The 14,986-nt window shown below is 46.9% G+C and overlaps 1 protein-coding gene across 2 annotated transcripts in view; it reads left to right on the top strand.

Moving 5' to 3' along the window:
- Positions 1-605: 605 nt before the first annotated feature.
- BAIAP2L1 (BAR/IMD domain containing adaptor protein 2 like 1) overlaps positions 606-14,986 on the top strand; it is a 105,599-nt gene continuing 91,218 nt past the window's right edge. The window contains exon 1 of one of the 2 annotated variants that reach the window (XM_032266481.1): positions 606-935. In XM_032266481.1, the coding sequence (XP_032122372.1) occupies positions 885-935 (51 nt within the window). In that variant the 5' untranslated portion in view covers positions 606-884. Of the gene's footprint in view, positions 936-1,404; positions 1,739-14,986 lie in introns of those variants that run through there. The other variant, XM_032266482.1, reaches the window with a different exon arrangement.

The following is a 14,986-nucleotide window of genomic DNA, read 5'->3' on the forward strand; positions in this document are numbered from 1 at the left end:
TTGATATATCAGGAGCTTTCAAAACTGCAAGTGGCAGCCTTTCTCCACCTAGGAGAGTCCATGCCCCACAGGTGTTCCTCTAACTTTTGGGCAGCGGGGCAGGGAGAGATCAATCAGAGAAATCAATACAGCTGGGGAATGTGGCCCCTCTTCCCTTGGTCCCCAAAAGGCGGGGCTTAGAGGAAGCGCTTATGGAGGGCGTGGGCCTCGGGGTCTCCGGGGCCAGCACCAGGCGAGGCAAACAAGGGCTCTAGGACGACAGTCTAAACACCCCCAGGCTCCCTCTACCCTAGCAAAACAGCAAAGCGAGCAGCCCACTCCACACCGGGTCCCACTCCAGGGTTTCGGGTCCTGCGTTGCCGGAGCTCTGGGAGGACCGCTAGGGGGCGCGCCGTGGCCTCCCCGCCCTGTGCGCCACAGGTGGGGTGACCCCGCCCACACGGGCCCCTTCGACCACGCCCATTCCAGCTGCCCGGTCCCGCCTCCTCTCCTCCCACCCCGGCCGACTCAACGGGAGCCGCTCCGCCCATCTCGGCCCGGCCCCGCCCACCATGCCGCCTCAGGTGGGGTCGCCCCGCCCCTTCGGCCCCGCCCCCGCCCGCCCCGCCCGCCTCAGGTGGGGCCACCCGGCCCGCCTCGCTCGCCTGGGCCGCGTCCGGCCGCTTCTCTCTGCTCATCGCAGACGGCCAAGGCGGCGCTGCCGCAAGTTTTGACATTTTGGCGGCGGAGGCGCGCGCCGGCACTCTCTGGCCGAAGGCTACGGCGGTTGCCGACACTCCAGGGCCCCTTAGTCGCGCCCCGGCGCTCCCGCTGCCCGGAGTCCGGCGGCCACGAGGCCCCGCCGCGCCCTCCAGCCCTCGATCGTCCGCCCGGCTGCCGCAGCCATGTCCCGGGGGCCCGAGGAGGTGAACCGGCTCACGGAGAGCACCTACCGGGTAAGCCGGGGGCTTTCTACCTCGGGGGTCAGAAGGGGACTTTACGCGGGAAGGTACTTCCCCTGCCCCCCAGCTCCCCTTCCCTCCCCCCCCGTCCCGTCCTTACACCTCGCCCCGTCTCTCCCACTCCTCCCCTGGCCCTTCACAGCCCCTCTTCTTCCTCCCCTGGCCCTCTCTCTCCCTGTCCCTCCCCTTCTCCCCATTTCCTACTCCCCACCTTCCCCGCTCTTCCCTCCTCTCCTCCTTGTGCTTCTTCCCAGTCCCTTTCCTTCCCCACCCCGCACCTCCCCTTCTGCCCTTCCGCTCCCCCATTCACTCTCCCTCCTCCCCTGTCCCACTTCCCTGCTCCTCCCCTCCTTCTGGGTCTTCCTTCTCCCCCTTGTGTCTCCTCCTCCCCTGTCCCTTCTCCGCTTTCTCTCTCCGTCCTTCCCTGCCCATCCCCCTCCTCCCTCTCCCTTCCCCTCCTCCAGGTTCTTCCTCCTCCCGCGTGTCTCCCCCTCCTCCCCTGTCCCTTCTCCTCCCTGTCCCTCCTCCCTTCCCTGACCCTCAGGGCGCTGGAGACCGCCCCCCATCCCCTGATCAGCTACACATTTTACAACCAGTGCACTTAGGTTGGGGAGGGGTCTGTGGTGCGTCGGTGGGGCCCACGTCCCCCTCCCAACTTCTTGGAATCAGCGACCCGCGCTGGCCTGGCTGCCGGGCTTAAGCCCTCCGGGACCAAAGACACAAGCTCGAGTTTCCTTTGAGAAAAGAAAGCGGCCAAGAATGTGGGGGAGAAACTCCCCTGTAATTAGGATCTCCAGGTGAGCCGGGCTCAGGGCGTTCTCCAGGGAAACACCCTCCCCCTTAGACCCTTCTTCTCCCAATTTTTAATTGAACTTGGCTTTTATATTTGGGTTATTTGGTGAGGTTCTTGGAGTCAAAGAACACCCTAGGTCTTAAGGAAATTGACCTAATCTTAAGGAATGCGTCGATGGCCCGGCTCTTAACTTGAATGTGTTAGGAAAGACTTTTTCCAGAAACAGACATACACTTAGGATTAGTGGCCAGTTGAGTTAGTTTAAGTACTAACAAATGAATTCCAGTTGAAATAAGATATGTGTTTAATCATCTGCTATTAATAGAACACAAAACAACTTTTGTTTTAATTCAGCCTAGGCGCCTCGAACCCCTGAAACTTTAAAGTTCACATATAGCATGTTTAAGGTTATAAATGGTTGGTTGGTTGATGTGTTTTATCTTTTTTTCTGTCCCTGGTGCTTGAATCAGGAAGTTTGGTCATTTTGATACACTTTTAAACTCTAAAATTTAGTTTCTGGGTTTTCAAGGTCTGAATTCCTAAAATCAGAGGAGTCTATCAACTTTTGTTGAAAGAAAGAGAAGAACATGAACATTTTCATTATGTATTGAAATCCAAGAGATTATCTGTTTAGTTTATCTTAACACACAAAGTGTATACTACCTCATATGAATTATGCCTCACAGATAGGGAGGAAAGTAGATACAGTTGACAGAGCGTTTTGGTGCTCAGCCACTGTGACCAAAAACTTTTCCTATTGGTGTGTTGCCTTCATAGAGGGCGATCTTTAGAAATTTGGGAAATTTGAATGTTAAAGTCCTACGTTTGTATTGAGATTGCCACTATTTAAATGACCCGGAAGACGGTGCTGCATGAGGTGTGGAGTGTGTAAATAAAACATTCTTTCGGCTAGACTCTGACCTGGGAATTAAGTAGTAGCTGCTGTGATGATTGTCAGTGAAGGGAAAACCGTGTAATTGAGGAACGCAGATTATTGCAGATTTGAGTCAGAGTCTGATATCTGCTGCGGTGCAGAACACCACTGCCTTCTGCCCTCCCTCCAAGAACAGAGCGTTGTGTATCTTCCCAGTATGAGCTGCGGTAGCAGCTTGAGATCAGCAGTCAGGTGTTCAGAGTAAACACCTTTACTCCCACTTCTGCCTGACGTAGACTTTTAGTCAGAGGGACCTTACCAAGGCCAATTGCAGCGTCACAAATGCCAACCTCTTGGGCATGTCGTATAACCCAAAGAATGGAAATGGCAGGAAAACAGTGTGGATTTCGTCATTTTGTTTGTACGTATTTGTAAACATAGAGCAATGTAAATGGAGATCAAAGACCAGTACCTTTTTGCTTTCCATTGCCAGGTATCTGAAAGCATACTGGAAAGCTCACTAAATGTTTGTTGATTGATTTTAATTACTATTCCCTTATTAGTGTTTTGGGATCGTGATTTTTTGATGTCCAGGTGGTAGGATAAGAATTTATGTGCATCAGACAACAAGTTTATGTGAGCTATGAAATAGTGAAGTCTGTTAGCCCTTGTTTTGACCATGAAGGAAATGCAAAGTAAAATTTTACATCTAGGAGTTTGAAAAACCTTTCACTGCCTCTGTTTTGGGTTCTTCCCCCATCTGCCCCACCGCCCCCCACCCCTCGATGTTCAAGCTGAAAATAATTTCAACTTAATATGGCAAAAATCTGGCAGTGTTGATGAACCTAGTGCTTTTAAGAAGAGGCATCCTTTATGTTACCCAACCATCTACAATATTTTGCTAATAGAAAAGCAACCCAACCAGGTGTGTTTACAAAACCACTTGCAAGGTTTTTTTTATGACTTGCTAGTATGGATTTTAGATAAAAAAAAAAAAAAAACTCAGGTTTCCCCAATTTTGAAGTAAAGGAATAAATTCTTTAGAGAAGAGGAGGGATTATAAAGTAGTGTGACTCTCTGTAGACAGTATCAAATTTCCTTAAATGTATGCTATTTACACATTTGCTCAGATGTCTAAAATGTATACTTAGGCAAATAGTGACTGGCGATCCATGCCAACTCCCAGGAGAATGTGTATATTTTACTCCTTCATAAACAAATGACGTTATAAGCCCCAAAATGTCAAGTAATGTTGCTCTTACTAATTAGAGTTCAGCCAAAAATCCCTCCCCACACACACGCTTTAGTCTCTAGCATGCCCATAATTTGCCCTCAAAAGCTTGCTGGTGATTTTGCATGGTTTTCTGATGAGTTTATGCTGTCATGATGGAGGAAGAAGTTAAAAAAAAAAAAAAAAAAAAAAAAACCTCAATTAAGAGTAGCCACAGCTTTCCTAGAACTGTTAAAGACTTAGGAAGTGGAGGAAGGACAGGTGTGGTGGGATCCAGGGATGTCCTACCTACAGAAATCTTGCTAAACAGAGTGAAAGGGGAAATGTCACAGAAGCCTTTCGGTGTCACCTCCGGGAAGCATCCTCAGACTCTCTTTCAGATTGCAGACACCCCCTTCCATCTCCCAGCCCCACCTTAGGCTATGTTACCTTCCTCCATAACACTACCTTAGGCTGTGTGATGTATTTCTTTTTTTTTTTTTTTTCCCTTTCTTTTTTTGAGATGGCATCTCAGCCTGTTGCCCGGCTGGAGTGCAGTGGCGTGACCTCAGCTCACTGCAACCTCTGCCTCCCAGGTTCAAGCGATTCTCCTGCTCAGCCTCCCGAGTAGCTGGGATTATAGGCGCCTGCCACTATGCCCAACTAATTTTTTTTAAATATTTTTAGTAGAGATAGGGTTTCATCATGTTGGCTAGACTGGTCTCAAACTCCTGACCTGGTGATTCGCCCACCTCAACCTCCCAAAGTGCTGGAATTACAGGCATGAGCCACCACGACTGGCCTCCATGTATTTATTTCTTATGTTTCTTCCTCTCTCTTCCCACCCCAACTAGAATGTGAGCCCCACTAGGCAATGAGCTTTGTTTTGTTTTTGTTTTTTATTCCAAGCACTTAGAGCAGTTACTGGCACATAGTAGGCATGGGTATTTGTTGAATGAATAAGCATTTATCCATTTAATGTATGAAGCACCTGTCCTTTGCTAGGCTTCTGGTGCCCTCCTATTTCATAGAGTTTGCTTTTTGGTTTTTTTTGAGACTGAGTCTTGCTCTGTTGCCAGGCTGGAGTGCATTGGTGTGATCTTGGCTCACTGCAACCTCTGCCTCCCAGGTTCAAGTGATTCTCCTGCCTCAGCCTCCCCAGTAGCTGGGATTACAGGCACGAGCCACCACGCCTAACTAATGTTTTTGTATTTTTAGTAGAGATGGGGTTTCACCATACTGGCCAGGATGGTCCTGATCTCTTGACCTTGTGATCCGCCTGCCTTGGCCTTCCAAAGGGCTGGGATTACAGGCGTGAGCCACCGCACCTGGCCTATTAGAGTGTTTAATTCTGAGTAAACATCAGCCCTCCAGGTGAGTGTGGATTGTGTTTGCTTAACTCTTTTTATTTATTTGTTTTTGAGACAGACTCTTGCTCTGTTGCTCAGGCTGGAGTGCAGTAGTGCAATCTCAGCTCACTGCAACCTCCGCCTCCCACTTTCGAGTGATTCTCCCACCTCAGCCTCCTGAGTAGCTGGGACTACAGCCACCCAGCTAATTTTTGCATTTTTTGGTAGAGGCAGGGTTTCACCATGTTGGCCAGGCTGATTGTTAACCAGATTGAGAAACTGAGGCCTAGAGAGTCTTTTAGTGATCAGCTGCCACATCCCACCAACCATGCTAGTGTTTGTATGGTAATTTAGTTTTCTGTGACTTACAGGTGCATAAACCAAATTACATTTTCATAATGCGGCAATCTAAGATGTCACTGGAATTTTCTGTCATTCTCTTAATTCATCATCATTGGCATGTTTCGAACAAACTCTAAGAAAATGAGGCCAGGTGCGGTGGCTCATGCCTGTAATCCCAGCACTTTGAGGGAGGCCAAGACAGGTAAATTGCTTGAGCCCAGGAGTTCAAGACCAGCCTGGGCAATGTAGTGAGACCCTACCTCTACAAAAATACAAACATTCGCTGGGTGTGGTGGCACATGCCTATAGCCTCAGCTCCTCAGTAGGCTAAGGTGGGAGGATCATGAGCACAGGAGGCAGAGGTTGCAGTGCTGAAATTGCGCCACTGTACTCCAGCCTGGGCAACAGAGTGAGATACCATCTCAAGAAAAAATAATAGGCCAGTTGTGGTGGCTCACGTCTGTAATTCCAGCACTTTGGGAAGCCAAGGTGGGTGGATCATGAGGTCAAGAGATCAAGACCATCCTGGCCAACATGGTGAAACCCTGTCTCTACTAAAAATACAAAAATTAGCTGGGCGTGATGGCACATGCCTGTAATCCCAGCTACTCGGGAGACTGAGGCAGGAGAATCACTTGAACCCCAGAGGCAGAGGTTGAAGTGAGCTGAGATCATGCCACTGCACTCCGCAGCTTGGCGACTGACAAAAATAATAATAAGAGTGATTATTTTTTAACTAAAAGCTGTGTGAACTGTTGAAGAAAACAATTCCAATTTGTTTTAATTCCATGCACATTAGATTTCCCTTGCAGGTCTTTGCAAGACAAGAAATAATGCCCAGGACTGAAATAATGTCTCAAATGTAAATCAAAAGCTACAGGCATGTAGCTGGGACCACAGGCATGCGCCACCGTGCCCGGCTAATTTTTCATATTTTTGGTAGAGCAGGCTGGTCATGCACTCCTGAGCTTATGTAATCTGCCTGCCTCAGCTTTCCAAAGTGCTGGGATTACAGACCTGTCTTCCAAGCAGTAATAATTCCAACTTAATATTCCAACTTAAAAATAAGTTACTGTAAAAGCTACACAATATTTAGTTTATCTGCTGACCCATGCAAATATATTCTAAAATTTGTTTTTAAAACTTTGAATTGAATAGCAATATACATAAAGTTGTGATAACTCACTAAATTGTCACAAACTGAACACACTTGGGTAAATACCCAGCTCAAGAAGCAAACCATGGCTACCTCCTGAAGTTCCCCTTGTGCCACCTCCCAGTCGCTGCACCCCTCCAAGGGTAGCTCCTCTCTTTTTTTTTTTTTTTTGGGAAGACGGTGTCTCGTTCTGTCACCCAGGCTGGAGTGCAGTGGCTCAATCTCGGCTTGCTGCAACCTCCGCCTCCTAGATTCAACCAATTCTCCCCCCTCAGCCCCCAAGTAGCTAGGATTACAGGCGTGTGCCAGCACTCCTGGTTAATTTTTGTATTTTTAGTGGAGATGGGGTATCACCACATTGGTCAGGCTGGTCTCCAACTCCTGACCTTGTGATCCTCCACCTCGGCCTCCCAAAATTCTGGGCGTACAGGTGTAAGCCACCTCACCTGGCTGGGATTATTTTCTTTCTTTCCTTTTTTTTTTTTTAGACGGAGTGTTGCCCTGTTGCCCAGGCTGGGATACAGTGGTGTGATCTCGGCTCACTACAACCCTTGCCTCCCAGGTTCAGGTGATTCTTCTGTCTCAGCCTCACTAGTAGCCTGAATTACTGACATGCACCACCACACCCGGCTAATTTTTGTATTTTTAGTAGAGACAGGGCTTCACCATGTTGGCTGGGCTGGTCTCGAACTCCTGACCTCAGGTGATCCGCCCGCTTCCACCTCCCAAAGTGCTGGGATTACAGGCGTGAACCACTGCGCCCAGCAGGGATTATTTTCAGAGTACTCTAAGATATTATGAGTATGAATGCTCTGGCTCATGTCTGATGGGCATAGGCCCTCATTTCCCTTGGGTAGATACACAGGAGCAGACTGGCTGGATATTAGACACTCAAATATTTTGCTTTAGGAGGAGCTGCTGATTGGTTTTCCAAAGTGACGCACCAGTTGCCTTTCCACCAGCTGAATATGAAAGTTCTGGCTGCTCTTCATCCTTGCCAGATGCTGCTATTTCCCTGCCTTTTAATTTTTGCCATTCTAGTGGGCATGTGCAAATAAAAAATTTTAAATTAAACACAAAACAAACAAAACCATTTGTTCCCGTTCTGCTGTGATCTGCTTTTTCTCTGTAGGGTGTCTGTAACCTTGGCAGAGAGCCCCGTGGGAAATCCTTAATGTCAGAGGAATTCTGGTCTCAGAGAGGCCATATAGTGGTGGTAGTCACTAGAGTAAACGTAAACGTAAGTTCATTAGACTCTAAAACTATCTTAACCGAACACAGGAAAGGGTTTTTTGTTTGTCTGAGATGGAGTTTTGCTGTTGTTGTTCAGGCTGGAGCGCAGTGGTGCAATCTCGCCTCACTGCAACCCCCACCTTCCAGGTTCAAGCAATTCTCCTGCCTCAGCCTCCAGAGTAGCTGAGATTGCAGGCATTTGCCACCATGCCCGGCTAATTTTTTGTATTTTTAGTAGAGACAGGGTGTCTCCATGTTGGCCAGGCTGGTCTCAAACTCCTGACCTGAGGTGATCGCCTGCCTCAGCTTTCCAAAGTACTGAGATTACAGGCATGAGCCTCCACACCCAGCACATGAAAGGGTTTTATTACATAAAGGATGCTGAAGGCACAGATTAACCCTATTTAAACTGGAGTGCTTGGAGGGGGGGCAGAGTTATGGTAAATTGCATTTTCTTGTTAATTAAATATTAAAATACTTTCCCTTTTTTCTTTAATGTAACTTTTCTTGAAAATGTCTTACTTGGGCCAGGTGCATTGGCTCATGCCTGTAATCCCAATCCTTTGGGAGGCCGAGGCAGGTGGGTCACCTGAAGTTTGGAGTTCCAGACCAGCCTGACCAACATGGTGAAGCCTGGTCTCTACTAAAAATACAAAAATTAGCCAGATGTGGTGGCAGGTGCCTTTAATTGCAGCTACTGTGAAGGCTGAGGCAGGAGAATTGCTTGAACCAGGGAAGTGGAGGTTGCAGTGAGCCGAGACTACGCCATTGCACTCCAGCCTGGGTGACAGCAATACTATGTATCAAAAAAAAAAGTGTAAATAAGTATACCCAGAATCCTGCAAACCAGAGATAACACTGACTCTTGCTGTCACTCTTTCTGATATTTTTCCTCATATAGTCCCATGTCAGTCAGTTTTCTGTGCTCTATCATTTTGATGACTGCACAGGACTCCATTTTTCCTCATAATTTATCAGCCAACACCTGCTGTTGGACATAGATCATTGTCAGTACTTTGCTGTTAAAACGTGGCAGTGGGCGTGGTTGCAGTTAAAGCTTTGCACATATCGTTAGCAGATCCATGATGTTTTCCTTAAGCCACATTCCCAGAAGGGAGCTCTGGGTCAAAGGGCAGGTACATTTTAAAGCCTGTTTGCTCCACGTTGCAAAATGCCCTCCAGAAAGCAGGCACCAAATGATGCTGTCCCCTGCATTGTGCGAGTGTACCTTTCTCTGAACTCCAGCCAATTAGGTAGACTTTTTTTTTTTTTTTAAGAGTCGGAAGTCTTGCATTGCCTAGGCTGGCCTAGAACTCCTGGGCTCCAGCGATCCTACCTCAGCCTCTTAAGTAACAGGGACTGCAGACATGCACCACAGTTCCCAGCTCAATTAAGTAGATATTTTAAATAACACATAGAAGAGGTGTGTGTAGGTGTTTTCAGTAGTAAAGCATGTGTACCATATGGAAGATGGACGTTGGCCAGAACACCTACGATTTCATGCCCATTACTAGGCAGACTTTCCCCCAAAAACTTAGAACTTTTGGATATGTGCAGAGTCTTTGCAGCACTGTGACCTTTCAGACCTGTAGACTTATGTTCTTATGCGCCTCAGCCTTGATTTTATACTTCTGTTAGCTTTCCTAACCTTGAATCATTTTGGTTTATCACGATTTTAGTGACTTAAGTTTTAGATTTTAGTGATTTTAGTTCCAGTTGTAACAGCTGCCTGAAGTCTTTGTGGATAAAAGTGAGATGCATGTAAATGAGATAAAATGTTGCCAGTTTCTCTGTCTTTAAAAAATAAAAGAAAAAATAGTACCAGAATGTGTTCGCAAACCGCGGAGCAGAATAGATGGGCCCAACTCAGAGATGTAACTGATCATTTGCAGCATCCTAGACTGCCTCTGCTTTTGAGAGAATAGCAGGTGCATGAAGATAGCCTTGGGTTTGTTGCTTAAACTGTGTTTATGGCCGTGTGTGGTGGATCACAAGGTCAAGAGATTAAGACCATGTGTGGTGGATCACAAGGTCAAGAGATTAAGACCATCCTGGCCAACATGGTGAAACCCTGTCTCTACTAAAAACACACACACACACAAAAAGCTGGGCGTGGTAGTCCCGGCTACTTGGGGGTAGGCTGAGGCAGGAGAATCGCTTGAACCCGAGAGGCAGAGGTTACAGTGAGCCAAGATCACGCCACTGCACTCCAGCCTAGTGACAGTGCGAGACTCCATCTCAAAAACAAACAAACAAAACCCGTGTTTATTCATATGGTACTTTGGAGATTAAAAAGACCCTAAACAATAGCGGTTCAGCGCTGGTTAACGCTAGCGTGGGCGGAGGGAGACTTTGACCTCTCACACTCTACCTTCTGGAGCATTTACATTTTTTTGTTTGTTTTGTTTTGTTTTTTGTTTTTGAGACGGAGTCTCACTTAGTCGCCCACGCTGGAGTGCAGTAGCGTGATCTTGGCTCACAGCAACCTCCACCTCCTGGGTTCAAGTGAGTCTCCTGCCTCAGCTTCCTGAGTAGCTGGGACTATAAACACGCACCACCACGCCCCATTAATTTTTGTATTTTTAGTAGAGTCAGGGTTTCACCATGTTGGTCAGGCTGGTATCGAACTCCTGACCTTGTCATCCGCACGCCCCAGCCTCCCAAAGTTCTGGAATTACAGATGTGAGCCACCGCATCCTGCAGGAGTCTTTACATTTTTTAATGTGAATTTGTTACTTTTATAACGTTTAATGTAAATGAAGCAGATAAATATGTGGATAAATATATATATTCCATTTTAATGGGGATGTTTTTAAAACTAAGCTAAAATTTACCATCTTCTGCCTCTGTTTCACAAATTACCTATTTAAAGACAAACTAATCTTAAATCTTACGGTTTCTGTCTTGACTTTTACATATGGGAGTACACGTTTAACATTTACTAACCCGAGACTACACATGCAGCAGGCAAGTAGCTGAACAAAATTGAGAACACTCATTCTAGTTCTTAAAACTGTCTTTTGAAAGTCAAGACTATACTTTCAAGGATCATTTCTATAGCTTGTTCAGAAGTTTCTCTGAAGGTGTAGAGCAAAAAAAAAAAAAGTCATGTCTGATGTTGCAAGCAATTAATTGCTCTGCAGGCATGGCTGTGTCTTTGAAAGGCACAAAAGCAGGTGACAACAGGGACAAGAAAAGGTACAAGAGTGGTAATAACTTTTCAAAAGTATGGGGGAAAACTCAGATGATTAAAACCTAAGGCTTCCTCACGCCTGTAATCCCAGCAGTTTGGGAGACTAACGCAGGTGGATCACCTGAGATAGGGAGTTTGAGACCAGCCTGGCCAACATAGTGAAACCCCATCTTTACTAAAAATACAAATAAATCAGCCGGGCGTGGTGGTGGGCGCCTGTAATCCCAGCTACTTGGGAGGCTGAGGTGGGAGAATTGCTTGAACCCAGGAGGTGGAGGTTGCAGTGAGCTGAGATCGTGCCACTGTACTCCAGCCTGGGCAACAGAGTGAGACACTGTCTCAAAACAAACAAACAAAAAACAACAACAACAACATAAAGCCTCAAACTAATGTGCAGAAAAGATTGAGGCAGGAGTTGGAATACGTCCCAGGTGACAGATCCAACCACCAGCTACCGTAATCCAGCAGCCCCCCACTGAGTCAGGAGGATGGAGGGCCCTGCCTGTCGAGGGAGGGGAGAGGGGTACAGAAGGCAGTACCCATTGTCACTTTCACATGTCTATCCGTTACAGTTGCCTGAGTCCTAGTTAATAGACCAATCTGTTTCTGGCCACAAAACCTCAAGTGACAACTCAGGAAAGTCACAGTGATACTTCCTCATACTTAGGGGCCATAATTTTTTTTGGATAACACTTTGATGATTTTTTTTTTCTTAGGTTCTCTATTACCCAGGCTGGAGTACAGTGGCGTGATTATGGCTCACTGCAGCCTCAACCTCCCAGGCTAAAGCTCTCCTTCCACCTCAGCCTCCCAAGTAGCTGGGACTATAGGCGAGTGCCACCATGCCCGACTAATTTTTATAATTTTCATAGAGATGGGGTTTCACAATGTTGCCCAGGCTGGTCTTGAACTACTGGGCTCAAGCCACCCACCTGCCTCTGTCTCCCAAAGTGCTGGGATTACAGGCATGAGCCACTGCATCTGGCCCAATTGTGATTATTTTAATGGTCTAAATAGTATATTTCATCATAGCATGGGCTTCTCTTATACTTTGAGCAGCTTAAGATACAGGACATCAGCTATGTCTGACAGTACAGTGTGTGTCTGAACAATAAAATGCAGGTACAAGTACAGTATGCTTGTAAACAAAAAACTTTAAACGTGCAAAAACATTGTGGGTTTTTTTTTTTTTCTTTTTTTTTTTTTTTTGTGGGAGTCTCTGTCACCCAGGCTGGAGTGTGGTGGCGCGATCTCAGCTCACTGTAACCTCTGCCTCCCAGATTCAAGTGATTCTTCTGGCTTGGCCTCCTGAGTAGCTGGGATTACAGACAACTGCTTAGAGACTCAATCCAACTCTTACGTGCTCTGAGGAGGTTTCCTCAGCTAACCAGTGCATCCCTTGTCATCCCAGACTGTTGTATATACTCGATAATGCCCCATTCTTTCATTTGATATCGTGCTAATAAGGATGATGATATACCAACCTCCTGGGCTTGCTGTGAAGATTAAACATGGTCATATATGAAAGTTCCTAGAATAGTGTCTGGCGCATCATAGGTATTCAGTTAGGGTTAAATGTTAGTAGGTGCAGCGTGGGTTTACTAGACTATCACCACCCCAAGAGTATTGATTTTCATCTGTTTTGTTTATTGCCCTCCCCGTTATGTACAAGATGACTGAGTAGGTGGAGCTGAGTAAATACCTTATAAGATGTCATTGAAAATATTGGCACACATTTTTATCTCCCTGAAGGAGCTATATGCTCCTTGAAGGTTGTGTAGTGTTGTTTTGTTTGAAACAGGGTTCTTAACTCTGTCACCCAGGCTGGAGTGCAATGGCATGATCATAGCTTATTGCAGCTTCCAACTCCTGGGCTCACGCAAATTCTCCTGCCTCGGCCTTCTGAGTAGCTGGGACTATAGGCGTGCACCACCAATTTTTTTTCTTTTAGATAGAGTCTTGCTCTGTCTCCTAGGCTGGAGTGCAATGGCCTGCTGTTGGCTCACTGCAACCTCCGCCTCCCAGATTCAAGCACTTCTCCTGCCTCAACCTCCTGAGTAGCTAGGATTACAGGCATGCGCCACCACGCCTAACAAATTTTTCTATTTTTAGTAGAGACTGGGTTTCACCATGTTGGTCAGGCTGGTCTCAAACTCCTGACCTTGTGATCCGCCTGCTTTGACTGGGATTACAGGTATGAGCCACCGTGCCTGGCCTAATTTGTTTCTGTTTTTTGTTTTTTTGTAGAGGCAGGGCCTGCCTCACTCTGTTGGCCAGGCTGGTCTTGACCTCCTGGGCTCAAGCAGTCTTCCCACCTCTGCCTCTCAAAGTGCTGGGATTAAAGGCATGAGCCACTGCACCTGGCCCTTGAAGGTTTATTTAATTCCTTATCGTGCTGCCGCATAACAAGAACTCAAAAATATTGTGTTATAAATGCTGAAGTCCTGTGCTGGTCGCATTGGGTGACTGGAATCATCACCAGCTCCTTAGTGGCCCTGAGATGGCATCGGTAATAACAGCTGCCGTGTTATAACCACCTGTTAAGTACGTGCCGAGCTTACGACCAACAGTAGTTCTTCCTGCAACTGTTTTCTTGAGCACCACAGCTGTGCCAAGCACCGTGGTTACCACCAGGAACCACACTGCAGAAAAGACAAAGAGGGTCTGTGCCCATCTAGAGTTTATAACTGTGACAGGACAGCAGCGCCAGGTTCCAGTAGCCCTAACCCCTCCCCTCCGCCTGGACTCGCCCATATCATAAATTAAACCTGCTTGCTCCTTTCCTACCCTCTGTCCCAGAGGGGGCCGGTCTTTGCTACTTTGGACCTTGTTTTGTCCCAGTATTGCAAGAAAGAAGGAAAAGCTTAATATGCATGTAGGTGAAGTTTGAGAGGAGTTTTAAGGCAATTTAAAGAAGTCTTTAAAGGAGTCTTTAGAAAGTCGAATATAGGAGAGAAGTAGATGGGAGACAAAAAAAAAAAAAAAAAAGTTAGTGCAAAGAACCCTGTAGAAATGTTGATTCCTGGCTAGGTGTGGGGGGCTCAAGCCTGTAATCCCAGCACTTTGGGAGGCTGAGGCAGGCAGCTTACTTGAGGTCAGGACTTCAAGAGCAGCCCGGGTAACATGGTGAAACCTTGTCTCTATGAAAAATACAAAAAAATTAACTGGGCATAAGGGTGTTCGGCTGTAATCCCAGCTATTCTGGAAGCTGAACTGCTTGAGTCCAGGAGATCGAGGCTGCACTGAGCCGAGATTGTGCCACTGCACTCCAGCCTGGGCAAGAGAGCAAGACCCTGTCTCAAAAAGAAATGTTGATTCCCCCTTACTGGTGTCTGATAAATAAAAGTAAAGGATTTAAACTTTTTAAATTATTTGGAGTTTTTGAACAACTTCTCAGATCGTAAGGGCTGCAATTTTATTTTATTTTATTTATGTGAGATGGACTTTCTCTCTTGTCACCCAGGCAGGAGTGCAGTGGCACAATCTTGGCTCACTGCAGCCTCTGCCCCCTGTGTTCAAATGATCCTCCAACCTCAGCCTCCCAAGTAGCAGGGATTACAGGTGCCCACCACCATGCCTGGCTAATTTTTGTATTTTTAGTAGAGATGGGGATTCACCATGTTAGCTAGGCTGGTGTTGAATTCCTGGCCTCAAGTGATCCACCTACTTCAGCTTCCCAGAGCGCTGCAATTATAGGCATGAGCCACCACGTCCTTTCATCTGCATTTTTAAGACAGTAGAATGAGGCCGGTTACAGTGGCTCATGCCTATAATCCCAGTACTTTGGGAGGCCAAGGCGGGTGGATCACCTGAGATTGGGAGTTTGAGACCAGCCTGGCCAGCATGGTAAAACCCTGGCTCTACTAAAAATAAAAAAATTAGGCCAGGCGCGGTG

The sequence above is a fragment of the Sapajus apella genome, unplaced genomic scaffold (genome assembly GCF_009761245.1).
Source record: "Sapajus apella isolate SASKATOON/1434 unplaced genomic scaffold, GSC_monkey_1.0 scaffold159, whole genome shotgun sequence".
In the NCBI taxonomy this organism is placed as follows: Eukaryota; Metazoa; Chordata; class Mammalia; order Primates; family Cebidae; genus Sapajus; species Sapajus apella.